Below are 26,632 nucleotides of genomic sequence, written 5' to 3'. Positions count from 1 at the left end.
CATATGTCTGGTGACATATGAACACATAAAATACTATGCCTGAGTGTCAGTTCAAGCAATATCGTTTAACTATAGACAACTATTGGCTATCATTGTCTATGGTCAGCTGTGGCTGCAAAGCATGTCTTACTGACAGAACTGTGGTGGGCTATATGCTAAATTTATTTAAATAATAAACCTGAAGGTGATCATTCGAGTGCAGCCGTTAGTGCTGTTTGCAGTCTGAGCTACATTAGCTATAGGTTGACTTTGCTCAGCTTATCAGCAATAGCTAGCAAGTTGTTAGCTGGCTGGCCAGCTCTAATTCTTATCCCATCATTACAGCTGTATAAAGCTAAATAGCTAACCTAGTATATAGTAACAGGTATATAGTGCGTTTTGTATGTACTGCTGTCTAGCTTAGGTAGCTTGCAAGCTAGCCCTATTTTGGAAATGACAGTAGCCTAAATGTGTGACAGTTTGTAATAGTACGTGTCGGTCCTGTGCTATGTGTGAAGGCAGTGATGGCTAAAGCTGAATGTAAGTACCTGTTTGATGTGTTTGCCTTTGAGGTACTGTTCACTGTAGTACTGGTCTTGTCTGAGAGTGAGCAGCTGATGCTGCTGTTGCTCCTTCAGCTCGCTCAGTCTCTGCGTGTTCTCGTCCTCCAGAGCGGCCAGTTCCTGTTCCACAGCAGACAGAGCTTGCTCCGAACCTGATCTACCACACACACAAACTGAGTTACTTCACACTGGATACTGACGTATTACTCAAACCTACTACACATATTATTCAGATTACACCACCACTCTAGGTATCATGAGGCAATAATGTGATAATGAACCTGTGAAGAAACCCAAAGAGAAGCTGGAAGAAAACGGTTAGTAAAAATAATCACAAGAAAAACCATAAGACTGGAGGGTGAAAGAGAGGAAGGGTGGGAAAGAAAGAGTTAGTAAAGGGGAACCTACCTTTTCTTACCGTCTCGTTTGGCGCTCTTTTGCAGGGCGGACTGCCGGCGTTGATATTCGCTCTTCAGCTCACTTTGTCTGGCTGTGTGCTCTTTGATCATGTCTGTGGTTTTCTTATGGTGCTTCCTTACTAACTCCTTCAGCTCTTTATACTGTTTCTTCTGCTCCCGAACAAAAGCCTTCTGCTGCTTCAGTTCCTCCAGTGTCTGAGCTTCCACCTCTACCACACACACACACACACACACACACACACACACACACAGCATATTTTATTGATTAGAAAGTTTTGCAGAAAATCATTACATTTTCTGAGAGAATTTGTTATCTATGGTACCTGCCAAAAAACTCTGAATCACATCTTCAGTCCTAACAGCTGGTTTCACAGATCCTGGAATAAACATTACATATAAAATGCATCACAAGTGTGCATATGCACACACACACTCACACACACATACACACACTGTCATGTCGACACTGGAATCGGCATCCAACTACACATCCCAGAATTCAGCGGTGCCCACAAACATGGCTGCTGAGGACTACAATACCCAAACTCTTTCACGTTCATGCTCACTAGATTACTGATTACACACACATGGACTCGATCACCTTCACCACACACTCTCACAGTATAAAAGGACTCTCAGCACACACACGCATTGAGAAGTATATGCTCAGTGTTTCATACCTGTTGATACCAAGCCTTTTGATTCCTGTTTGTTCCTCTGGTTTTTGATATTGTTCTGGTTTCCTGTTTTGTGATATTCTGCCTAGCGCTTGAACCTGACCCTTGCCTGTTTTTTGACCTCACTTTTGGATTATGTCTTTGTCTTGTTTGCTACAGATAATAAAACCACTGAGTACCTTCACTTGTGTCCTCAACTGTTTCCTGACACACACACATCTTTGAGCTTTAGTTTAGATGTAAGAGTAAATTAGAGGGATGTCGATTTTGCTGAGCCTAAGACAAGTATTTAGTGGTCAGAAATGAACATGGCAGCACTGATGTTGTTAGAGGGCTGCAAAAAGGTGTGTGACGTTTGTAATATCGTAGACTGGAAACTCACTTTGGTCCAAAATTGTGCTTGCGTTACTGCCTGCTGAGATCCTGAGACCCGATCTTAGCATAAATGTAATCCCAAAACTAAATAAAAATTACTTCCTCCAAATATTATCTACACACAACTGACTGAATTATTTTATCTGCAGCAAGAGTAAACTGTCGTGTGCATAAAGAGTGCTTGAACATCTATATACAATGAAATTCTTGTACTATAGTTGCACACATCTACCCATACACAGCGCAAAAATAATAAACTATGTCTGAGTAGGAGTGTGCAACTGTAGCACAAGAATTTCATTGTATATAGATGCTCAAGCTCTCTTTATGCACATGAAATAAACTTTAAACTACTCATTACTGTCAGCTAAATGCGAAGGCTGACACAAAAAATCATTAACAGAATCAATAAAATGTCTAACAAAACTAATTCAATATCATATCACTAATTCATAAAACTTATTGCCATCATAGAGACAAGGAATTAGGTGATGCACAGGGCAGATATAGTGAACACTCATGAACTGCATTAAAATATGACACATACTTGTTTTCACCCAGATGGTTATTTCTCCTACTAATCCCCTAGAAGATCTATAAGTGAAATCTAATTGTATGTAATTGTGAAAATGCAACTGAGATGAGCCACTATAGCACATTCAGATTTTAAAAAGAATAAAAAGACAAAAATTCTGATGCCTAACTACACCTCTTTATAATTTATTTATTCTAACTGTACTCTTGAGCAGGTTAAAACTCGTTCTATTGGTATCAAAAACACAACCACATTGGCCAACACCATGACGTGCCTTATCTTTGAATTTGCACTGTAATCCACTAAAACAGGGCCTTCTATCTAATACAGTTCGCTTACTGAATAAAAAAAGTTGATGTTAAATGCTACATTGATCACAAAGAGCAGAACATTTATTTCTTAATATAAATGATTTCTGAAGCTCTAAAGTGAAAATGCGGCTTGTGTACCTGTGGAGTGGGCATGATGGCTGACCAGTGAAGGCGGTTTTGGGGAGATGAGAGGAGTATGGCTCGTTCCATTCTCAGCTGGAGGGCGTTGGGCCTCGCTGTTCGGTTCTGATACAAGCTCCCCACACGCATCTATCTGCAACACACAAAGGAAATCAAAGAAATCAGAAATCTTGGCAAGCTTGATGACAATTCATGAGACCAAAAAGATGGAAGCCTGATCTGTGTTGTGCAGACAGCTGACTCATTGAGGGCTATTTTGACCACCATGAAAATACTAAATAAATCTGTTCTTTTCATTTTCAGAACATTGAAACATGCTGAATATCTCAAGACTGATATCAAAACTTCTCAAATTACCTCCAATCCAGTGCAGACTTTGTAGATGTAGCGCTGGTACCCCACTCTTATCATGGCTAACTGTAAGCTTGGATTGTTTTCTACTTTTCGCTCCTTACCCCTGTCTCCTTGGCTTTACTCTGCTCTCTGTTTAAATGTTTGTTCGAACTGCAGCTGGTATGGTTCAAAAGACTGAGCTAAGACTACAACTTCCATGAAAACTGTTGCCATAGCATTAGCCCAGGGTAACCATTAATTGCCTCTTCCACTGCTGCATCAGCTTGATTGGACAGGAGTGAAGGACAGAGAGGTCCCGCAGGTCCAGCCAATCAGCTCACGCTTCAGTCGGCAGAGTGCTGACAACTGTTTTGTGACTGGGGAACTGGATGGAATATCTCACATGCACACAAACACACTCTCACACACAGACAGTATAATAGAGACACACAGGTACACACACACACACACACACACACACACAGCCACACAAATCAATGCACATTTACACAGTACTGACCTCTTTGTTGTTCACCTCTTGTCCTCCCTCCTCCAGGGTGAGAGCTGCAAGCTGACTGGCTCTCTGCTCCATCAGGTTGATGTAGCGGATAGGATTGGACAGTGCCTCAATCACATCTGCTCAGGTGATATCAGACCACGACGTCAAGGCAGTGTAATTTACAATTAGACTCGAGTACAGCAGATTATTAGAAAAAGCGTCTAATTTTTAGAAAAACCAATAGTGCAGTATTTCAGCCTGAACTCATACCTGCAAAGGTGTCAGGGACATAGTCTTTGACTTCGGTGTAGACAAAAACAGCAGGTAGTGTTAGTGTCTGGTTCTTCTCATTTCTTAGCCCTATGTAATGGTAACCTGAAACAGAGTGGGGGAGAGAGAGAGGAGACAGACTGTTTATCACTGCTTTTCACTATTTATAACAATACAGTGATATCCTAAGATTAAACATGTGTAAGCAATATCTTGCAGACAGAAGGAAGTTGTGATGTGTACAGTACAGAAGGATTGTGAGAGCAGTGTGATGGCCTTATAAGCAGAGCAGAGTCAGGGCATAAAACAGAGCTACGTACCAGGCCGGATGGCGTTCACTGGGATGATGCGATGGCCAATAATCTTCCCGCTGTCCTCGTAGACGGCTATTCTCAAAGACGCAAGAGTGGGAAGAACCACCTTGAAGAAAGCACCAAGTACAGAATGGAATGGTGACCATCATTGTGACCATATTTGAAATGTATCTATGAAGCACCAGTGTATAGTAGATACAGTGTGTGTATAGTAAATCCACATGCTTTTGGTTTACCTTCTTAAAGACTATGGGCTCCTCATCCCACACAGGGTTCACGGCGTTGCCTGGGGATGTTTTTGTCCGAAATGCTTTCCTTTTTGTGTCCACTGGGAGGCCAAACATTTCCACCTCCACATAGGTGCCAACCTTTTTATCGGACAGGAACTGTCCTGATATGATCTGTTAGAAATATTGTGAGACAATCATGATGTGCTGTCTGTCTAATTGCGTGTCTTATATTTGTACTTAATACATCAGGGAGTCGACCTCATGATTTCATCATTTTTGACTGACTCTTTGGTTTGGTAAGTAGAAATGTGGCCAATTAGGTGTGAACCAAACAAATAAAAAAGAAATTAGACTGAATTTAAAAAGACAGATAAAATGTTGGTATTTCCCTAGTATTCAAAAAATATAAACGTCTGAGTCAAAACTCGATGACCACTTTTATAACACACTGAACAAAAATCCCCCAGATAACCACGCTTTATTACAACAAATATTGCTATTAATTGCTATTGGTAGTTTTTAATGTGAAACGGGTTTCTATGTTTCTGATGTCTGTTTAGGAAAAATCTGAATATCCCTCCAAATCATATTTCCCAAATGGAAAGTTTGTCAAGAGCTCAGACTTCTGAGAGTTGAAATTCAGTAATGTCATATTAATATGGATGCTCATATAATACAAAATAAAAACAAAAATAGTAGCATGTTTTAAGCCTATTTGTTTAAGATTTACTTGAATAGTCACTAAACACATAAAGATAGATGGATAATTGAAAGTTTAGTTCATTTTTAGTGAGATTGTTTGATAATACTGCACATTTGCTTGTTTCTTTTTGTCAGTGCTACTAATGGTGAATAACCATAGCACACTTGCATCCACTTTTCACTACATCCAAGCAACTCTTCTTTGGCATTTTGAAAGTTATCTGACCGCTGACAAATGCTAGTTTCCTGTAAGCATCCATTTTTCCAACCTCAGCTGAGGCTGTGTGAACAATCTGACATGGAAAGTATACAAAACAGCATGCTCTGTACCCAAAATAATTCAAAGGGTTACCTTCACTGAAAGTGTGTGCGCTACAATCCCATCCACTGTGCTCTCAGTGAAGGGGTCAAAGTTTTTATCAGGCCTCCTCATAAACTCAGGCTTCAGCCTGTAGCCACATTTTCCATTGTACTCATACATGCCCAGGTTCAGCTGCATGGCCAGATCTGTCAAGCAACATACAAGAGCAATGAGTCATGACTTATTTCCAACTGGACTTCTCACATATTCTCACAGATTGTGTTCACATCTGGAATAAGATCAGAAAAGTCAGTAAAGTTTAACCCAGGCTTGAGGGGAAATAACTTGGCTGAGAGACTGATACCCATAGATATAAGAATGAGCCCTTACAAGTGATTACAACATTGAATGGTTGACAGAATATCTAATGCCCATGTTTTTCTGAAAATATGATTGTAAAAATCATGCACAAAAATAAATACATAATATATACATACATAAATACACAAATCTTTTGCATGCTATTTGCTTATACTACTTTGCATGTACTAATAGTGATGTAGTGGCACTAAAGTCTAACAAAAAAGTGAGATATGTAGTTTCTGTCATTTAAAAGTGATTTTCGGATCATGTGGGAGAAAAATACGAGTTAACATAAACTGAAGATGAATCATTTGTATTTGACTAGCATCATTAATAGTTGCCTAAACCCTGAAACATTTCTGCTATTTTTCAGGCTTTAGTTGCATTTATGCACAAATTATGTGAAAAATGAAAATTATTTGATTGACAAAGAAACACATTTAACACTACCATGATTTGAATAAAAATAAGAATGAAATTTTATTTATCTTTATCAGTACCATTATATATGCTATACAGGAGCAAGTTTCATATACTTCAAAACTTTCCTGCCATGCATCGATAGATATTAAGGCTAAATACATACATGTTATGAAACCACGATTTAGTAATCTTATAGAAATATCAACAATTTATACTTTCAGTTGAAATTTGACTATTAGTTGTCTATTATATCACAAGTTCTGATTAACAGAACATATACTACTAAACTAAAACCACTCCTTAAAAAAATTATATAGCTGGTAACCTGTTCATATTCTGAGAAAAGTAGGCCACTTAAAAAAATGTAAATAATAGTACATAATAATAAATAGTAAATAATAGTAAATCATTTCCTAGAAGTCACAGGCAATAAATTTTTGATTTTTGCTAGCAAATGATATGTTTCCATTTACTAGCACGATACTATTTGTGTACTAATATTTAATCTACTGATTAATTAACATTTACTTCTACACAGGCTGACTCTACAAGTGACAGTAACAGTAGTTTAATTATGAGCATCCTGTTACTGTAACCTTAATGAATTACTGACTGTGATCTGCTTACTTTGACTTTTATAGTTAATGTACCTATGGTCTGGAAGTTCAATGCCACAAGCTGACATCCAGCGTTCCAGAAGACCTGAGGCATGTAGTTGGAGGAGTCCACCCTAGTGCCTTTGGGGTAGATTCGGCTAAGCTGGAGTTTGTTATACCTGTGTGGACTTAGTTAAGGAACAGCAAGCAGTAATTTCTTTCACTGATTAATCTTCATTATGCCACAGAGCTCTCAAATCTGAGAGAATGTTTTTAACCTTTTTGTCCTAACCTGCTGCTACCTGCCCCTGTCCTTAGCCATGAAGTTACTTATCCGCAGTTGTACCCAAGGTCTTGTATTTCTGATGTTACTGTTCACTAGTGGTGTTGGTGCAGAGCCTCCCATGTCTCCTTTTCTCTGGTGGTGTCCAATATAGCGCTGTTTTGGGGATGCAGTCTTGTGGCATTTTCATCACATGTCCTAGCCATCTGAAATGTTTGATTTCAGTTGATATGTTGGTACTGCTGAAGATTTTTTTTTTCTAAATCTGTCTGGGAAAAATATTCCACAAATTATCCTTAGGCACATGTTGTGGAATGCCTCTATCTTCTGTATGCTGCTTTTCACTATTTGGCAGCATTCAGGACCATACAAGAAGATGGGTTTTACATTGCTATAATATATTCTCAATCTGGTCCATAAATTGTATTAGTTCGATATCGACACTGACTGGTCAGATTCACAGATTTATATTAATGTGCTCATAATAATACTTTATTGTTTCTACAGTAACAACTCATTCACAGGAACTTGGATGAAGTATGTTCAAACAGACTTATTGAAACTGAAACAAATTGATTTCTTGGCTTTTTGTAAGTACACCGTTCTCAGCGTTAGAACTAAGAAAGTATTTAGGACAGAAGAATTTGTGCTTTGTGGTTTTTTGGTAATAAAACAAGCTGCATTTTAGCCTTACTATTAATTACAGTATAGTGTGGAGAAAAAAAGAGAGGCTGGTGAGGGACTGACTATTTACAGCCACTGTAACACATGATAGCTTATCACGTGTTATATTTCATGGACATTCCATAACACTGAATGTAACTATAAACAGATAAAAACGATCCTAAATAAATCAAAATGTGTATTCATTGGTGAACTGCTGTGGTATAAAAGGAATAAAACACTATGGGAGGTACTATTATTGGAAAATAATCAACTACAGGCTGGTAACAGCCATCTACTTTGCATCAAGCAGCATCACGGCACTCCATCGTTGATTATTTTCCTGTAACAGCACGTTCTGTTTTGTTTTATTCCGTGCTTTATTCCATCCTGGATGCCGGAACTGGGAAGCAACAGCATGACACCCTCAGTCACAAAACTATCTCGGATAAAAGTTTCACTGTAATTAAACTGCAAAAAGGATACTCCACAAATTCCACTGGTGACTTTGTCAGCTGCTCTAGTGCCTTTGTCTCCACAAATGATGACATGTGATAACTTTTATTTGACTCTGTAAAATAAGATGTCATAGATGTGTCCGTAAGATTAGGCTTATAACACATTGTACTTACAGCATGAAGCATGTTGTGTGCCTGCTAAACTATGGCACATGATGTAAAATACTGCATATAGTCGATTATTGTCTTATTAAAAACAAGTAACTTACTTTTAGATGCTTCAAATGAGGAGAACTTAACCGGCTGGACATAGTTTACTAAGTTGGACATCTCCTCAGTGGCAAATGCTTCACTTCCTGCTGTCCCCTAAACAAGGTGCATAGTAAGCAGAGCACCCACACGTACCTCCCTGCCTAATACTGATCAGTCTTGGAAAGTGAACGCAAGCAAATTCTTGCTTTTGGAAAAATGCAAAAAGCTGGAACGCAGCTAGTCCATGTTTACAGGAACCAGCTGAATGCATGTAAAGTAAATGTCCTATTCTGTGTAAGTGAGCTGGCAGTTATGTGGGATTGACGGCAGAGGGTTATTAAGACATCTTTGCCATAGAGTAGTGTGTAGTAGTAGGGCAGAGTTTTTATGCCATGCCAAATCCATGGCAGAAACTATAGTGAAACTAGCAGAAACTAACAGTGACAGTGCATGATAGTACATACTGTATCTTAATATACTAAGATCTTATAATAAGCCCTTTATATACATAGACAGCATTGTCTACCTCATCCATGGACTTTTTACAGTCGTCATCTTCATCATCCTCATCCTCGCTTTCTGCATCAACCTCACCTGTTGAAATAGGATATCAATTAAACTGTTAGTATTTCTTTGTAATCTGAATGTCAGGGATCTCATAATGCAATGTAACACCTAAAAACAAATATTCTAACAATTAAGTTAATACATGCACACAATGTAAAACTAATAAATACATAAATCCTAAACACATTTCAAATGAGTAAATGTTTTAAATCCAGCTCGATTTACATCGTACCAACATTGGGTCTTCATAACACATTTATAAGCCTTTATAAAATAATAAAGAAACGATGGCTAGATGGTTAATGAAAGGCTTGTCTCAAAACATGTGAGGCCACATTAAAGGTTTTATGCAGCATGGAAAAATAGAGAAGGAATATATATTATCATTATGGGTACATTGTTTAAGATTGTGAATTCGTAAGTATCATTTCCATTCCCCATTTCCATTCATTCAGTTGACATCTGAAATAATTTACAGTAGATTTGCACTGGTGTTTCATAAAAATGTTATAAATTGTTATAAAGTTGTATAAGCTATATATTACAATAAAATGGCACTTCTTAATGGTATGTAATGCAAATGGACCACCACCACCACTTCAGTATAAAATCCCATTCTCCTATATTAGTAAATACATTTGGTATTTGGTACATACAGGTGGATACTTGATGACTCAAACCTTCATAAACCTTCACAAATGTGCTGTTAGTTAATAATATGCCTCTGAACCTTAAAAAGGATTTAAAAATGTTTACATACAGTAATATCACACAGTCAGCTCATAATAATACTTTTCTATTTTTTATGTCTGCTCATGTTTTCAGATTTCTAGTGCTTATAAATGTGTTATAAAGACTCAATACATGCACCCTTCCAATAAAGTGTTATTGTTTTATGAACTCAAAATGTGATGCTTCATATTGCACACTTCTAGAGTACTCTTCTTAGTGTAGAATAAATAAACAAGTTATTTTGGTGTGTGTAGCTCAGTGGCGTGTGTCTCACCAATATATTTTCTCCCCTGCAGCCTGCTGTCACTGCCCGTCTCTGAGCTTGGCTGACTGGAATCTGGCATGTCGTGATTTGTGGAGCCTGTGAAGAAGTCCAGTTTCAGTCATTCCCAGAGCAAAGGCCAAAACCTTTCCCTCAGGATACTCATCATGTGCCTTCAGTACAGATTTTCAAAATGTTGTTCCTTTTGTTTTTAATCACATAATCAGTTTATATTTTTACAAAAAATTAACAGTGAAATGAGGGAAAAAAAATAAACAAAGTAAGCCCTGAGTGAAGGGAAAGCTGGAGGCTTTAATATGATGTCTGAAAACTCTGTTCACAAAATGTTCCCATCTGTGTCCTCATTCTTTAGGGACACAACTTCTGCAGTCAGCTTTTTGTTTTTCGTTTTTTATTTTAAACTGCCATTTGTTTAAACCACTTCTCTTTGGAGGACAATAACGACTTTGTTAGCAGTATATAAGGGTTTTTGGTCTATTAATTCCACTCCTAAGAGAGAGAGAGAGAGAGAGAGATTGAAAAAGGAAGAAAGAAAGAACAAACAAACAAATATGGAAAACAAATAAAAACATAAAAAATAGAAAAATAAAAACACAACGTGACAGCAATACAGAAATGAACACATGGGAGAGCAGCAAAACATAAAAAAGATTTTAAAAAAAATACAGAGCAACACAATAAAACAGGGACAAAAACTCTAGAGAATGAAAGTTACTGAGGAGCAAAATTTAATTGCGGAAGAGAGAGTCATTTGGCCCTGATCTTAACAAACTCTGCTTGTGCATTTCTAAGAGCATGACTTACATTTCTATTTTAATTTAATATTTTGAGTCAATCTACAGACTGATCATCTTCTAACTAAATTCACTGGAAGTCTTAATTAGTGCATACTGGAGCACTTGAGAGACTCTTAACCCATTTGAGTGGCTGTTTCTTGGTTATGTGTTGGAGCTGTTTGTCCAGTAGAGGGCAATATCAGTTCAGGATAATAGATGATTAGATTCAGCAGGGAAGCTCCAACTGATTGTGGATGAAAGCTAACGGTGAAAATATCGACCAGGCTGCCTGCTATCATTCACCCCTGAGGATGAGCAGCACAAACAGCAGCCAAATGCATCCTTGCTGAAAAGTAATTACAGACTCGCTCTACAGCGGAAGCTGAAATATAGATAACCTAACTAGTAGGAGGGCAAGTGTGTAGAACATTTATTTCCATTGGTTTATTTATTTGCAATTGTTTTAATAGCTTTATTTTTTTAATAAGATACTCACATATTATAAAAAAAAATAAGATTTCTGTCCTGTCTTACAGAACAGTTGTATTTCTGAACAAGAGAAAAAAAAAAGAAATTTAAGAATTTAAGCAGAGTTTATTTTTCCACATGTAAAAGCTATAAAGCTATTCTGGTGATAAAGATGCCATTATGTCATGTGACCAGTGACTAAGATTCACTTACCAAACGTAAGTGCTAAGGCATGTTGAAATAAAGAGGACAGGTACCTGCACTTGGAGAGGACGGCTCACACACGCTGGATGTATCGCTGCAGGTATTAGAGGTCTGCTCACAGAGCTTCTTCTTTGTGCTGCTCTCATCCTTGTGGGAATTCTTCTTGTTCTTGATGAGAATTTTTCCCAAGAGGTCCATGGGACTTGGCAGAGGATTTCCTGCTTCCAGCTGAAAACAGAGGTATGTTAGTACTTACTGGATATTAATGATATCAACTAACCAATAATTAACATGGTTATAAATGCATAACACTGCAATCTAGCACTCTATGTACAATCTAACAATTAATTTAGGGAGTAAATGAATGTATTTTGTTCATCTTTTGTATTTCCCATGAACTCGTTTGAACCTTTACAGGCTTGTTATATGTTTATGATGACATTAGAGTGAATATATGTTTCTTGTAAGCAATTTATTGACAACACAGTTTAAAGCTTTTTTTCCAGTTATGTTTTGTTTTTGTCATTATTGTTGCTTCACTCATATACTGTATACTTACACTGTGTATTAACATATTTAGTAAAGTTCTAGACCTGGAAAGGAAAACTAAGACAATTTCATTCATTTTCACATACTCGCTTCCTCTTTATTTTAAAATACATAAATAATTAATAATGAAATAATAAAAATAATCTATTCCTATAATTTGAAATGGTTCTGCAGACTTTGAGCTGCTATTCCTAACAAAGTTTAAAACATGCTAAAGGATAAAGTATGGTATAGAGTCCAGGACACAGGCCACAGTACAGGTGAGTTTGGGGGCATGTTTCTATAAAAATGTTCCATGTGTTTGCTGGACATTTTATTAGAAAAATACCTTTAAATCTTATTGTTTACAATCATTAATAATATATTAACAGAGAGAGAGAGAGAGAGAGAGAGAGAGGTCAGGAGTGAATCATGTGACTCAAAGCAATTAACCTTATCCTGATCCCAGATCTTTCCATGATGATTTCTAAAGGAATAATAAGGTGCAAAATTCTGTGCCCCCCTTCAGTCTTGCTTCTCTTTTACGAAATGCATTTTGTGCTTTCTCTTCCCTTGCTCTTGGGAGAATGGAGATAACTTAGATCTAAAGCCCAATAAGCTTTTCACAGTTGGACAGTTGGTCTGGCTCTCACAGACAAAGCTAACTTCACATGGTCTCCTACACAAAGGCCACAGTGACACTGCAGCCAAGATACAGGCCTTTCCTACCGCAATAAATCTACCAGCACAATGAGTGTATTACCGCAAGTCATTCACAACCTTCCCTAATGATTGAAAGAGTGGGGATGAAAGGAGGAAAGCAGTTACGTAAGGACAAGTGACGGGGGCTCAGAGTTCCTCTACAGGAGCACAAAGCACGCTTTTGACTGGTTACTATGACAACTGTTGGGGTGGGGGGGGTGTAATGGGGTACAGATAAAGGTTTGCCAAGCACTAGCATTTAGATCAGTCACTGGCATATTTCCATTTAATCTGCTTCAAGTGACAGCCCTCTGCAATTTGATAAACGTGTGGCTGATTGAGTACACCGATTCTAGGGAGCGTATGATTGGTTGGAGATGAAAACAGAACTAAAATAAACGGCATGATTTTCTTCTCCTACTATTTTTTTACTATTTTAACCCTCATTTATGCATTCAGATGCATTGTGTGAAGTGATAGAATAGTGGTTAATGCAGTGTTTATGCAAGTAGAGTGTGTGTATGCTAGTAAAGTGAGGGGTTTGTGTAAGTGTATGTATCTAGATAACTTCTAGAATAAATACAAATTCAAAATTCCTCCTGAAGTTAAGTTGAAGTTTGTGGAATATGGTTGTGAACTCACTGCATATTTCTCCAGTGGCTCTGTGAGCAGGGCGTCTCCAAATATTGATCTGCAGTATTCAGCCATCTTAGCTTGCTGCTTGGGGCTGCGGAGACAAGACAAACAGAGAGAGACAATCAGCGCCAAGGCCATGACCTCACATACATTTACATTAACTCCCCACTGTCTGACAAAAGACAATTCAATTTCTTGTCTTTGTCAAGGCAAAACCTATTTACACATATGCTCTTAAAATTGCATCCCATGAGCAATGTACCTGTCTTCTATGATAACTGAGACATCTTTCACATTGCCTCTATGTAATGCTGATCTGGGAAAGCATAAGTACCATAGTCGAGTCATTGAAACCATCATTATCAGCTTACTTCTGCCTCTTCAAATGATTTTGGAGGAACAGCATGGTCTGAGAAACTGAGAATTGCGTAGTCTGAGTGGTGGGAGTGCTGCTTTCACTTACGAGTCCACATGGTTCTCAAATGAAAGGATGACAGGAAAAGGAGATGTCTTGAAAGCACTCTCAGCAATGGCCTCAATCACTTCCTGAAAAAGACATGTGGCATTGCACAATCATCATCAAGCCACAAAACACTTTCAGGACCCACCACGGACCTCGTGCTGCAGTGATGAATGCTGATAATGAGATATTTCTAATGCCACTCCAGATGGAAATGCAATCTTATTACAAGTCAATCTGGGTTGCTTTAGCCATCTCATCAGAAGTGGGAGATTAGCTATGATGTCCTAATAAGAGAGTGCAAATTATCTTCAAGGTTTTTTTTTCCAAATCCATTGCTTTTGCTAGGTCTAATTGTGCTTAAACAATTTTTCCAATTTCCTCTGGCACTCTCCTCTTTGCCACTGTACTACTTGATCTTTTTTTCTCATTCTGGCTTATCTTGTACTCAATATGGCTGTAATTCTTTTGTCTCTGGTTGGTGAAGAAATCAGAATCTTTGCATATATTCTGCATGTGTGATTGTGTCACAATACATTCTGAGCAACAAGGTGGGTGTTGTACAGATTTGACAAAATTTCAATTAAAATTTGGTTGAATGGGGGTTGTGATGGGTATTGAACTAACTTTTCTAAACAGAATGACAAGAATGGCAAGAAAGATTCTTATCCTCACTCTCTGTATACCAAATTCATTTGAGGCATGTTTTGCTGAGACTTGCTAAAAACTTAAAAAACACAAGCAAGGTGGTTGAAAACCACCATTATGCTAAACTGATAGCAGCTGCTTTTCACACTCTGCAAATTTCTTGTTGTTACAATAAAGTTTTTACAGTAAGGTTGTTACAGTAAGGTTGGCAAATACATGCATGCAGAGATTTTCCATAGAGTGCCGAGTTTTGGTGTTCATTAACACCTTAGGAATTTGCAAACAGAATAAATGAAACTGGACCAACAAAAAACGTTGAATGCACAAAACGTTGCATCCCCCATGGTTTTTGAATGGAAAAAGGCATATGAGGTTTAATTAACAATTTACCTATATATTTTAAAAAGATTTTTTAAAATATACAGATAGACATATACAAAATGAGACTACAATCCTAAACATGTGGCAACATAAACAAAACGCTGAACCGTTTCAAAAAACTTTTCAAAAAACCTTTTTTTTTCTCCAGACCTGATCTGAAGAAGGCAGTGTATGAAAAAGCAGCTGCTCAGAGTATACAAATGACATGGAAGTCAGTTGTTAGTTAGTCTACAAGTTATTAGAGAATTTTCAATCATATTCAGAAAGGGAGATGCAAACATCTGATCATTTGGATTTTTCACTATTGTTATCTTATACTTTATTTTTGTCACTTGGTAATGAAGTAATGTGAAATATAAAACACTAAAGGGCTGGTTGGTGTAAAATAAATTACTTTAAGGGTATGCAAAATTTTGCACTCAACTGTATCCATAGATAGTGTTTCTTCTTGCTTGTCAGACCTTCATTCATTTACAGATCCTCTATTGGCTTCAATATCTCTCAGTCCAATCAGTGCCATGGTTACAACATTCACCTGTACCCATGTTACTGTATCCTGCTATCTGCCCCTGTACCCTTCCTGTCCCAATGTCCCAGCACACCAGAGTGCACCTTCCTCATATCTCACTCACTGTCTCATAGGTTTCTGACCATCTGGCTAGTGTCCCCACAGTCACTGCCAGTGCTAATTTACCTTAAAGGAGATCTCGGTGGTCATGGTGAAGCCGTGGGTGATAATGGGCTCCTCTTCTGCTGTGCGTCCCTTCCAGCAGTCCAGCTCCACACAGCGGCAGCCTGACAGCAGCACCTGCCTGTACATCTCAACTGAGGAGTTTCCCGCCAGCTGCCCCGCTGCATAAATCACACTGACACTCAGAACCCAGCAGAGCCGCCGGACCACACATCAAGTGTACACAGCATCCGAACACAAGGCTGATTCAATTTTTTGAGAAAAATCATCTCTGAGTGAAAATGCAGTCTGTTACATAAAATACCACTGAATTTAAATATTATGCAGTGCTGTGCATCCAAGATAACACTGCTCTCAGGATTTTAACAAGTCTCGGCTGAGTTTGTAAATTCAAACAGACACTTTATTTGCTGTGAAAGAAACAGTGCATTGTCTAAAATTTCCAATCAAATAGACCATATTACATATGCTACAATTCTTGGAAAGAATGGGAGTAATGGAGCTGAATCTGAATGTATTACCATCATTAGCAAAGCAATTATGTCCCTATTAGTAGCACAATACTACAGCAGAGTGAGAAGCCTTAGAGACATTTGAGGGGTCATTTTCCAGGCAAAAGCCTCTTAGATTTTATTATTTATTTATTTATTTCCAGAAAATGCATTCTGTCATTTCCAGAAATGTCTTATTTTCTGATGCATTATCTCCTAATAACTGTCTGCAACTGCACATTCTTTTAATGTCTTTATCTAGGACTAAAACAGTCCATTAGAACAATCATTTGAAGTATTTAATGACACAGTCCATTAGAAAAATCGTTTGAGGATTATTTTTTTTATTAGCTCATTTCTTTTTTCATTTTAGTCATTTTATTCGGATTTCCTATAAAGAACAAAAACACATTATAAGCTTTGCAAATATAAAATGATTTATTATAAAATGTTAGATGTTTAGCTGCCGATTTCCGTGCATAAAATGTAATTTGCTTTGTAGTCCACATTTTATGTCACCTGTCATTTTTAAGGGAGTGTCCTAGATGCAATTAAAAACCCATCCCTGAGCTCTACTCAAGAAAATTCTGGAGGCGTGAACTACATGCCGGGAATTCTCAATGTCACAGAAAATCAAGTTAAACGCCTACAAATCAACTTTCCCTACAAATGTTTCTGGTAAGACGTAGAAAAAAAACAAGCTTTGGGGTCAAAAGAGGGCATGTGCATTTAAGTTTTCTCTCATTACCATTTTAAAGGCAAGTCTCTGAGAAGGACAATTATCCTTATCCTAAATGTGCATCCTGAATATTTAGCACCTACTTAGGTACTTACGTAATTATAGGATAATTCTAGAATTTAAAATAATTGTACTCTTACTTAAATAAATCACGATTCAAATCATGATTGTTTTTAATTTTAAATTTTAAATTGTTTTTTTAAATACTTGATACAATTCTCAGAAATTATGACTCAAATAGCTCATGCCCAGCTACCAATTCAATCAATCACATTTCTGTACATTTAAATATTATTTATTAACCATATTTAAAATGTCCAATCAAAACAAATCCAATTTCTATGATTTTAACCATTCTGCAGTTGTGCTATTACAATGATACAATAAAGTTACTGCAATGAAAAAAGAACCTGATCTCATAATACATTTCTACAAATTTATACAAGCAACAGTAATGTGGTTGGATTATGTGGATTAATCTACAATACCCATACTCGCATTTAAGTACAGTTTAATTGTACTTGTTTACCATGTACTCTGCAATGCTCACTGGGCCCTAAGAGTTTATGATTCAGACCTGTAACATTCTACACAGGAGAAGGAGAGAGGATTTGTAATTACAGAGGACTGGGATTGCAAATGCTATGGTCAGACAAAGCTGACAAAATGTATATCTAATAGAACAAAATGAGAGATAAACCAGAGATGCACACAGTCTACTTCACTGACCTGTGAGGTAAGTGTTATGGGAGGAGTTGATGAAGTAGTGGGACAAAGGAAATGTCATGTCCTCACTTTGGTCCAATTTCTCAGGAGGGATGATGCTATTCTCTTCTCCATTCAGATACCTGGCAAAACCTTCCACAGAGATCTGCCCTGAGGAACAAAACAGTGTGTTTACATACTGTACACATTAAAGAAATTCTCCAGTGTGTAGCATACTGGTTTGTAACTGCGTGACTGGATACTACTACAGTTATAACAGCACTATCTGCAACTAAATAACTATTACAAACAGTGAGGCTAAAGTGCAGAACTTTAATTCAGTGGTATTTACACATATACCGGGAAAGCATAAAGGAAGCATGGCTCTTTTTAAAAAAGAGTTCACTTATTTCAGGAGAACATTAACATTTGGATGAATTAACATTCTTTTAGCTGTTTGCTCGATGCTTGCTTGTTTTGCAGATTCTATGCTTTCAGTCTTGTTTTTAGTGTGTGTTCACGTCAGGTAAATGCTTTGGCCCACCAAGAAAATTCCAATTTTTGGTTATAAGATGCTTCATAATTATTTTGGTAGTAAGTTCTGGGTTCTTGTCTACCTGCAAGACAAAAGACTAATACAGGGAATTTTGAAACTTTGAGTTCGGTGTGCTTCTGAATACCTCAGAATTCATGCAGCTATTGTATTTTATATCAAATTATCAAGACAAGAAAGTCCAATGACAACCATACATGCAGCATGTTCCTGATACAAATACAGTACCATATACTGTAGCTGTCTTGTGTGTAATTATTCTGATATTAAGTAATACCTGACTAGACTGGTGGATTATATAAAAAAGAGTTGTAATTTCTATATACTTCACCTTATATGAACACAAATGAAAGCTGACAGTATGCACTTTATAATAACCTGACAGTGACATATTTTCTTACAAAGCCAAAGAAAAAGCATAGTTTCTACTAGATACAAAAATCACAATCTAGATAACATTTCAACAGCAACCAGAACAAACCTATCTCAAGTTATAAACCAATTAGTGTGATGGTCAGTGACAGCCAAAGCTTTTTGAACATTTGGGTGTCTCGTCTCCTGGGAAGATAAAGACAGCTGGTTTTCAACACCCCCAGTTCCTCAGGTAGAGTTCCAGTCTATGGGAGATCTCCTCAGTCCCTCTGGCCACTTCACACTAATTAATCGTGCCATGCACTCGGAAGACTTCCACAGCCTAATTAACAACGTTTTTCCTCTGACATATGAACATAGTCTCTATAATGAGGCAACGGTGGGTGACTTTCATCTCAGCAGGACCTCACCTTTTCAGCCTTGCAACAGAAGAACCTGTGGATGTAGATCATACTGAGAGTGTCATTGTTTGAATGTACTAACCCTCATTATGGAGTAGAGTCCTGAAAATACTTCTTCCAATTATAGCTTTTACATTTTCTTTTATTCATTGGACAGGTGATTTTTATCCAGATCGACCTGAAGGTTAAAGGCCTTGCTTGAGGGCCCAATAGTGGCTTTGAATTTAATTCATCTTCTGATCACTAGTTAAGAACCATAACCGCTGAGCCACTCCTTAGATCACCTTAAAAAACTATAAACTATTTAGCACAAACAAAAAGTCTTTTTAACTCTCATCCTAATCTACACTGGAACAGCAGGCATAAACAGCAAGTAAACCACTCTTTATTTGCAATGTGCTTTTATTAATACTTTATTAAAGTTTTTGTAGACCTTTTTATATGAATATTAATAAATCTACTTCTTCTGTGGATAAATATTTTTACATGATAAAGTGTAAGTTTCAAGTTTTATACTTTTCCATTAAAATACATTTTACAACAGTTAGTTCCAGTCCACTAATTTGATTGGTTGAGCCGTGTCCCAAGAGTGCCTGTATTTCCTATAACCACACTTTTCACTATAATGCACACTTTTCACTGTGTGCATCACTCCACTCGTCTGTGTTTCCCCTTCCTAGAACGAAACGGTTGCTACAGTAGTGTTAGCGACATAATCAATGTAATAATCAAAATAATAAGCTGCTATAAATTGAGTGTGGCTTCTTCTGGATCTATTTTTCTAACAAAGGCAAAAATAAACTGAATATTTGTCTATATTGTGTCCAAAATGTCACTTACTCGATATTAATTTTTTTTTTTTTTTTTAAATTCAGGAACATTCAATTAATTAATGCGTTACTGCGTAAATGAATTTGAATTCCATGTGTCACCTGCTGATGTCTTCATAAGCTTTAAAGCTGAACAATCAGCAGCTTTGCTTAAAACTCACTCATATAACACACCTGTACCTTGTAGGGCTCCCTTTCTCTCCCTCATTCTCTTTTCGTCCTTACTCTCTTCCTTTTTCCTTTCTCTTTTCCTCTCTCTCTTTCATCTTACATTTCTTTCATTTTTGTACTAGATCTATATAAGTTCTACAGATTTCTCTTTCACAAGTATGGATAAAGGCACAAGTTCATGTAAAGACTTGACAGGACTTTCAGAAGAGCCTGTGGAAGCACTGTTACACAGATGGCAGTAGCAGTGCCTCCAGGAGCAAAATTAATTTTCAAACATACTTCAAACCGCTCTGTGGATCATGAGTGATGTACTCCTGGCCAATATTGCTTGTCTTAACAGAAACTTTTTTTTTAGTATTGTTTTATGGCCAAAGTGTTTCGTCGGTTTTGGTTGTGCAATATAAGCTTTTGGTTCAGCAGCTGCTGAGAATGAAATCAGACACAAAACATAAACTGAAGGCATTTCTCTTTCTGCACCATTCAATTACTGAAGGAAAAAGCACACACTGAAAAAATGAAGTACTGGCCCTTGTACGTTTTAAGAAAACAAATCAAGTTCATAATAATTGAATTCATACATTTTTTACATGTGACTCGAAATATTTTTGTTGATGGAACATAAACAAACCAATTATTAAATCAACAAAAAATGCTTACGCAAAATGAACACAACTGTGGCAAAGAAATCTGCCAAAATCTGCTAAGGCATGTCACACTGCAAGCGGTGTTGCCTGGACAGGCGTTTTGAAAAAGAAGATTTACTAGTTGATGAGTATCTTACTTATTTATTTGTAGGCTACAAATAAGTCCTTTTCTCAGACCTAGCCCTCGCTTACACTGGTAAATAAAAAAACATTTTTAATTATATTATATATATATATATATATATATATTATACACAGTGTATAAAAAAATGCTTTTTTAAAATATAAGCTGTTATATTTAGTGTTATAAAGTTAGTGTGGAATAGGCTTCAATTGCCATAAATACTGTTAAATGTAAACTGTTCATGTATTTATTCACACTATTTGATTTGTCAATAATGTGATTTTAGTGTGTGTGTGTGTGTGTGTGTGTGTGTGTGTGTGTGTGTGTGTGTGACAGTTTTAGTATGTTACTGTAAAAAACTGCCCTTCAGGACATGTCTTTGTACTGCACTTTTAAAACACTTGATTTTACCTTGAACACAGTTGCAGTTATTCATTCATGACATGGAAGTATTTTAGGGGGTCACCATTATTTCAGTGGCAGGTGGCTGCTCTAACCTCTTTGATAGAGCATGGTGTCAGGTTCATACTTCTCCACCAATGCCTGCACTTGCTCGGGCTTCAGGGGAGGGTACAGGATCTCGTTCAGCCGAGGGTCCCGCTGCTTGTTGTTGATGAAGTCAGTCATCTGATCTACTGTGAGGTATGGCCTGCTCTTAGCACCACTACAGAGATAGAATACGTGACAGAGAGATAAGTAATACAAAGAGGCTTAAGTACAGCAGAGTACCAACAGGAAGCTGACAGGAGAGATGAAGAAACACAGTCAGGAAAGAGATTGCTCAGGGAGAAATACATTACATTCAGAATTTATATAATTTTATACCACATCATTGTCAAATTCTACTGTAATAAATTCAGTTTGCTCAGAATGTGTTAAATAATTTTTTTAATAAAAAACATAGCTCAGACAATAGTTCTAGCTGTAATTAAATTCATTCTGAAACATTATCAGTTCAACAGTAAAAACTCATTAAGAGGGACTCTATAGTGAACGCTCCACATAACTAATAAAAAATGGTTTAAATATGTGCTATTTAAGAAAAAAAAACTCTGGTGAGGTTTTCTGTAAGGAACTTTTATTTAACATTTATGGAAGTAGTCTCCAGTGTTAGGGCTTTGTAAGTTAAAGAAGAATCTTCAGTACAGAGTGCTTTCCGGTTTCTCTGTAACGTTTCATTTGGGAAGAAGGTGAGGGAACGACTATTTATATCTGTTATAACTTGTTTCAGGAGCGTTCCACAATACTAAGTGCAACAAAAACCGGTAAAAAGCATGGCATGTTCATTAATAAATTAGATTTTTTAATTGTTCGCAAAGTGCTGTAGTATAAGAGGAAAACACTTTGGAACATGATTCCACTGAAAATTAAGAACTTTGGGGTGGTGTGCACCACCCCATCATTGATTATTCTCTTGTCAGAGTCATGGTGGGTCTCCAGCGGAAACACTACTCACTCCCTCACACACTAATTCACACCAAGGGCCATTTTAGAATAGCTAATTTGATCATAAGATCATTCAGCATGTTTTTGGGTAACTGGTTATAACCAATAACTGATTCTAAGCAGGATATCAGATAGACAGGAGGGTCTTTGTCACCTTCAATTTGTCATGCAATCTCATGCAAGACTCTCCTTCATATCATTCATATCTCTCATCCAGTGCTCAATTTGATGGGTTTAGTTGATGGGTTTAATTTGCAAGCTTGCTCTGTTCAGATTGATGGGAGTGTCTGCGTTTCTTTCTTGGGCTATTGCATCCTCCTAGCTGACTATACATCCCAATTTGGAGGGACACAGCAATAAACCTGGACTCAGCATGAACCATGAAAGAGGCTTACATTTCTGAGAAGATGGTATCGATGTCCTTCCGGGGACAAATGTTATTGAGGAACACTCTGAATATATCTGGAGTGAACTGTTCCTGGGGAATTAAGTCACTCTGAAAGAGAAAAAAAGAGATCATAAGTGCACTTAAGTGCTATTTCTAGAGCAACGTGAGTGGAATTTAATTGAAAAGAAAAAGAAAGACAGGGAAAAGGGAACTCAGCATAGCCAGTTACATGAATAATTTTTCAATGTAGCAGAATTTATTCACTTTGAAAAGAAAATATTAAATGGATTTTATATTTACATTTAATTCTGGAAGCCACTGTACATTATTGTATAAAAAAAATGAATGAATAAATATATAAAATGCTGTATTCAAATTATGTCTCAAAAACTATTCGAATTATGTTTCAAATGATGTGCACTCATTCATTTGCAAACTCAGAAATTCAGAAATATTATTATTATTATTACACAATAACTAAGGTAACTAAATGTATGGTTTATTAAATTGTCTTGTAGTTTAGTAATGTTTTGTCATGTCAATGCCGGAAGATCCCAGATCACATAACGCAGAGCGGCCTACAAACATGGCTGCCGACCACAACTCCCAGAGTAGAACGCGGCCTACAAACATGGCCACTGAGGACTACAACACTCATCCATCACCAACTCTCTCACGTTCATGTTCGCCCTCATTCTGATTGCACACACCTGGACTCAATTACCCACACACACTATTTAAGGACTCTCGTGCCATCAGTTCATTGTGAAGTACACACTCCGTGTCATGTACCTGTCTATACCAAGCCTTCTATTTCTGTACTGTTGTGTTTATGGACTATGTTTCTGACCACGTTTCTGGTTTCTGGTTTATGTCTTTATCTCTTGCCCTATTAACTCTGTTTGCACATCGCTTTACTTCTTCCTGTTTGATAACTTCTTTGATAACAACCAATCAACTTCTTGATTCTGCTTCTCGATTTCAATTTGTTTGCCATTGTTATAATAAAGCAACTTAACCTGCAACTATCACCATCTCCGCCACCTGGCACATTTATTATGTAGAATCTAAAGAATGTAACATTTTAGCAATGTAGTTCAGCTAAATTAAAAGCAGTGGCAACATGTCTCATCTAAAGTAAATTAGACTATAACTATAACTAAATGGAATCTACAGGATTAGTATTTCAACCATTAATTACTTTAGTCACTGTCTAATAGTGCTTGCTTTTATCTCATCTATTTTGGAGAATGTAGGACTTAACAGAACATGAAAGAAACAGCGCACGAATGAAAAAGAAAGATTAATCTTAACAGTAGGCAAAAAAACAAAACGGATCTCGCACACTTTGAGCTGTTTATGTGATGCTGCAGCCATGCAGGGTTTTATCAGAGCAAAAGCAGATGCGCATATACATACAGACGGCGGGGTTAAAGACAGAGCAGAGGGAATAGCACTGCTGACATTTAACTCTAATTAACTTAACATTACAATAACAACCACAACAAACACAAACAAATAACAGTAGCCAGCCTCTAACACAACAGTGCACTACTCTGTTGTAGACAGAGTGTGTGTGTGCATGCTGTATATCAAGTTAGGGTTGTTGCAAATCAGATACTAGTGATCACAGGAGCAGATTTATAGCTCCATGGTAACCATAGCATGCATATACGGTATATATGCAGTATATATATACTGTACATATACTGTATGTATGTGTATGGATATTATATTTGTATGTATATATGTATGTATGTATATATATATATATATATATATATATATATATATACACACACACATTTACTAACATTGGGTATTTTTATCCTTTATGAATGGGCTCTCCTACGTAATTTGTGGCAGCATCACAAATAATCAGTTTTATAAGGGTTTATATATTATTTAAAGGTATATTAAGAGGCAATGAATTCAGAATATCATTCAAAATCAGTACCTAAAATATTATATTTGATTAAATAATTATGTTTTAAGGTACTCTTAGTTTTTGTGTAATTTGCAAATCTGAACATAATCTCATAATGTATCTGCAGAATTGAAGCTGAACATTGCAATTATATAATTACACATTTACACACTACAGTATCTCAAAGCCAGTAAACAAACCCAGCAGCACTGACAGACATAAACCAGGGCTTACTCTTCCAGATGGAAGACCGCAGATTTCCAGTGCATTCTCAACCCGCTTCCTGTCTGCCGAAAACACACGGAAGATGCTAGAGCAGAGCACACAAGAAGCTCTCTTAGGGAAGTGTAGAACATGGCAACAAATAGTTCATCAAGGTGTGGAATCTGTACAAATCTACACTGTCTGCTACAAGTTTTACTTAAATAAGCAGCAGTATAAATTCTATAGAGTACTGAACCCAAATATTTACACAAAAAACCCTGAAACACTGTGTAACCTAAGAATCTGTTATATGTACTATCCAATTAACTATTTACTCAATTTTACTTTATTTTCATATTATTCTTATTTCAGGCAATATTAAATGTGAGGTGGACTGATGGAACACGTTGGGTGAATTCTGGCAAACAGCCAAAAATAACGAAACATCAGGTTTTGACCAAAATATGTTTTTTCTGCTTATAACATACACTGACACCGCTGACTTAAGAAAACTTAAATATATTTCCATAAATATATTTCTAAATCTGCCAAGGCCTTCTGCAAAAATCACATTTGATAAATAAGGACTGTTTTAAGTTCTGACTAAGGATGTTTTAATTGCGTGCTTGCTAGCTAAGCGTGATATTCCGCCCAAGCTGCCACACAGATGGGATTAAATGATTTTCATTAACTGTAGGTGCATTTGTTACAGATTCAGTAAGTGAGCAACAATCATAGACAGTTGCCTGAGCAGGTTGTGTTACTTATGTTATGTACTTAGTTTGGGTTGTGTTACTTACTTCTTCACAGGAATAGATCCCTCAGGAGTGAGCTGCAGCACTAGTCTAGTATACCTGTAAAAGGAAATGAATTCCTTTCAGAATCGGTCACTTTTTGCAAATTACAAATAGTCCTATCCGTTGAACAAAACCATAAACTGTAGAGGCATTTGTTGCTTCACTCTATAAATATTACTGACATTTTGTATATCCCTGTGCATGAATATCAGCCAGCCTCATTTGCCTAACCTTAACAAGCCTTCTGTCAGAGTTTGTTTTTGTGCGTGCAGCAGTGCATATCTGTCCCCACGTGTTTCTAATTATAGCCCGTGTGTGAAAGTGTGTGTGTGTGTGTGTGTGTGTTTGCACTGCAGGTATTTACATTTTATGCATTGCTCCACACTCATAGCAGGATGCTCTGCATCAGCACTGGACCACAAGGACATACTAAAATTAGCCTAAATGCAACTTGAGCTATTGTTATGGATGGTGCATAACCTTTTTTTTTTTGCAAATTATTAATGACAATTATGCAGTCGCCCATGCTAGCATTAAAGACTACTAAGGCCAAAGTTATGCAGGTATTAATTAACCATCAGGGTGAAGGTTCTGAACTCAGCGAACTCTTTCTCAAGCCCCAGCCCTGGTCACACACTGCATGATCAGATGAATCTGGTCCACAGCACAGGGACATGCTGCTGTAGGGACCTCAACAGATGATCACATGTTTTTGCTGTGACTCTGTACATATTTCATCGATGAGAGTTGTGCAGGAAAGGGAAGAATGACTGTTTTACGTAAATAGAGAAGAAGTTATAGCATTTATGAGTATTGCTCAAATCTGACTTGAAAAAAAGTATGTATATATATATATATATATATATATATATACACACACACATACACACATACACACATATATATATATATATTCATATTCAAGTCAGATTTCAAGTCAGATACTCATAAATAAGTATTGCTTAAATCTGACTTGAATATATATATATATGTACACACACAAATACTTTTTTTTTTCAAGTCAGATTTGAGGAATACACATAAATGCTATAACTTCTTCTCTATTTACCTAAAACA

At 36.9% G+C, this 26,632-nt stretch overlaps 1 protein-coding gene across 8 annotated transcripts in view; it reads right to left on the bottom strand.

Moving 5' to 3' along the window:
* The window catches only part of LOC113545247 (1-phosphatidylinositol 4,5-bisphosphate phosphodiesterase beta-1), a 105,068-nt gene that overhangs the window by 19,403 nt on the left and 59,033 nt on the right, over positions 1–26,632 (bottom strand). For 4 of the 8 annotated variants that reach the window (XM_026944484.3, XM_026944487.3, XM_053242117.1 and 1 more), the window contains 23 exons: positions 25,559–25,612; positions 24,789–24,864; positions 22,635–22,735; positions 21,291–21,457; positions 17,723–17,869; positions 15,767–15,924; positions 14,047–14,129; positions 13,590–13,674; positions 11,771–11,945; positions 10,261–10,347; positions 9,214–9,281; positions 8,705–8,801; positions 8,464–8,548; positions 7,086–7,210; positions 5,701–5,855; positions 4,653–4,817; positions 4,423–4,522; positions 4,103–4,207; positions 3,854–3,969; positions 2,998–3,133; positions 1,285–1,338; positions 951–1,170; positions 528–699 (listed from right to left, as the gene is read on the bottom strand). In XM_026944484.3, the coding sequence (XP_026800285.3) occupies positions 528–699; positions 951–1,170; positions 1,285–1,338; positions 2,998–3,133; positions 3,854–3,969; positions 4,103–4,207; positions 4,423–4,522; positions 4,653–4,817; positions 5,701–5,855; positions 7,086–7,210; positions 8,464–8,548; positions 8,705–8,801; positions 9,214–9,281; positions 10,261–10,347; positions 11,771–11,945; positions 13,590–13,674; positions 14,047–14,129; positions 15,767–15,924; positions 17,723–17,869; positions 21,291–21,457; positions 22,635–22,735; positions 24,789–24,864; positions 25,559–25,612 (2,731 nt within the window). The remainder of the gene's footprint in view (positions 1–527; positions 700–950; positions 1,171–1,284; positions 1,339–2,997; positions 3,134–3,853; positions 3,970–4,102; positions 4,208–4,422; positions 4,523–4,652; positions 4,818–5,700; positions 5,856–7,085; positions 7,211–8,463; positions 8,549–8,704; positions 8,802–9,213; positions 9,282–10,260; positions 10,348–11,770; positions 11,946–13,589; positions 13,675–14,046; positions 14,130–15,766; positions 15,925–17,722; positions 17,870–21,290; positions 21,458–22,634; positions 22,736–24,788; positions 24,865–25,558; positions 25,613–26,632) is intronic. The other 4 variants (XR_004580138.2, XM_034313791.2, XM_026944485.3 and 1 more) reach the window with 4 other exon arrangements.

Source organism: Pangasianodon hypophthalmus, chromosome 19 (genome assembly GCF_027358585.1).
Source record: "Pangasianodon hypophthalmus isolate fPanHyp1 chromosome 19, fPanHyp1.pri, whole genome shotgun sequence".
NCBI classification, from domain to species: domain Eukaryota; kingdom Metazoa; phylum Chordata; class Actinopteri; order Siluriformes; family Pangasiidae; genus Pangasianodon; species Pangasianodon hypophthalmus.
Note: the sequence above shows the minus strand (reverse complement) of the source record. Positions and strands in the feature narration are given on the sequence as shown.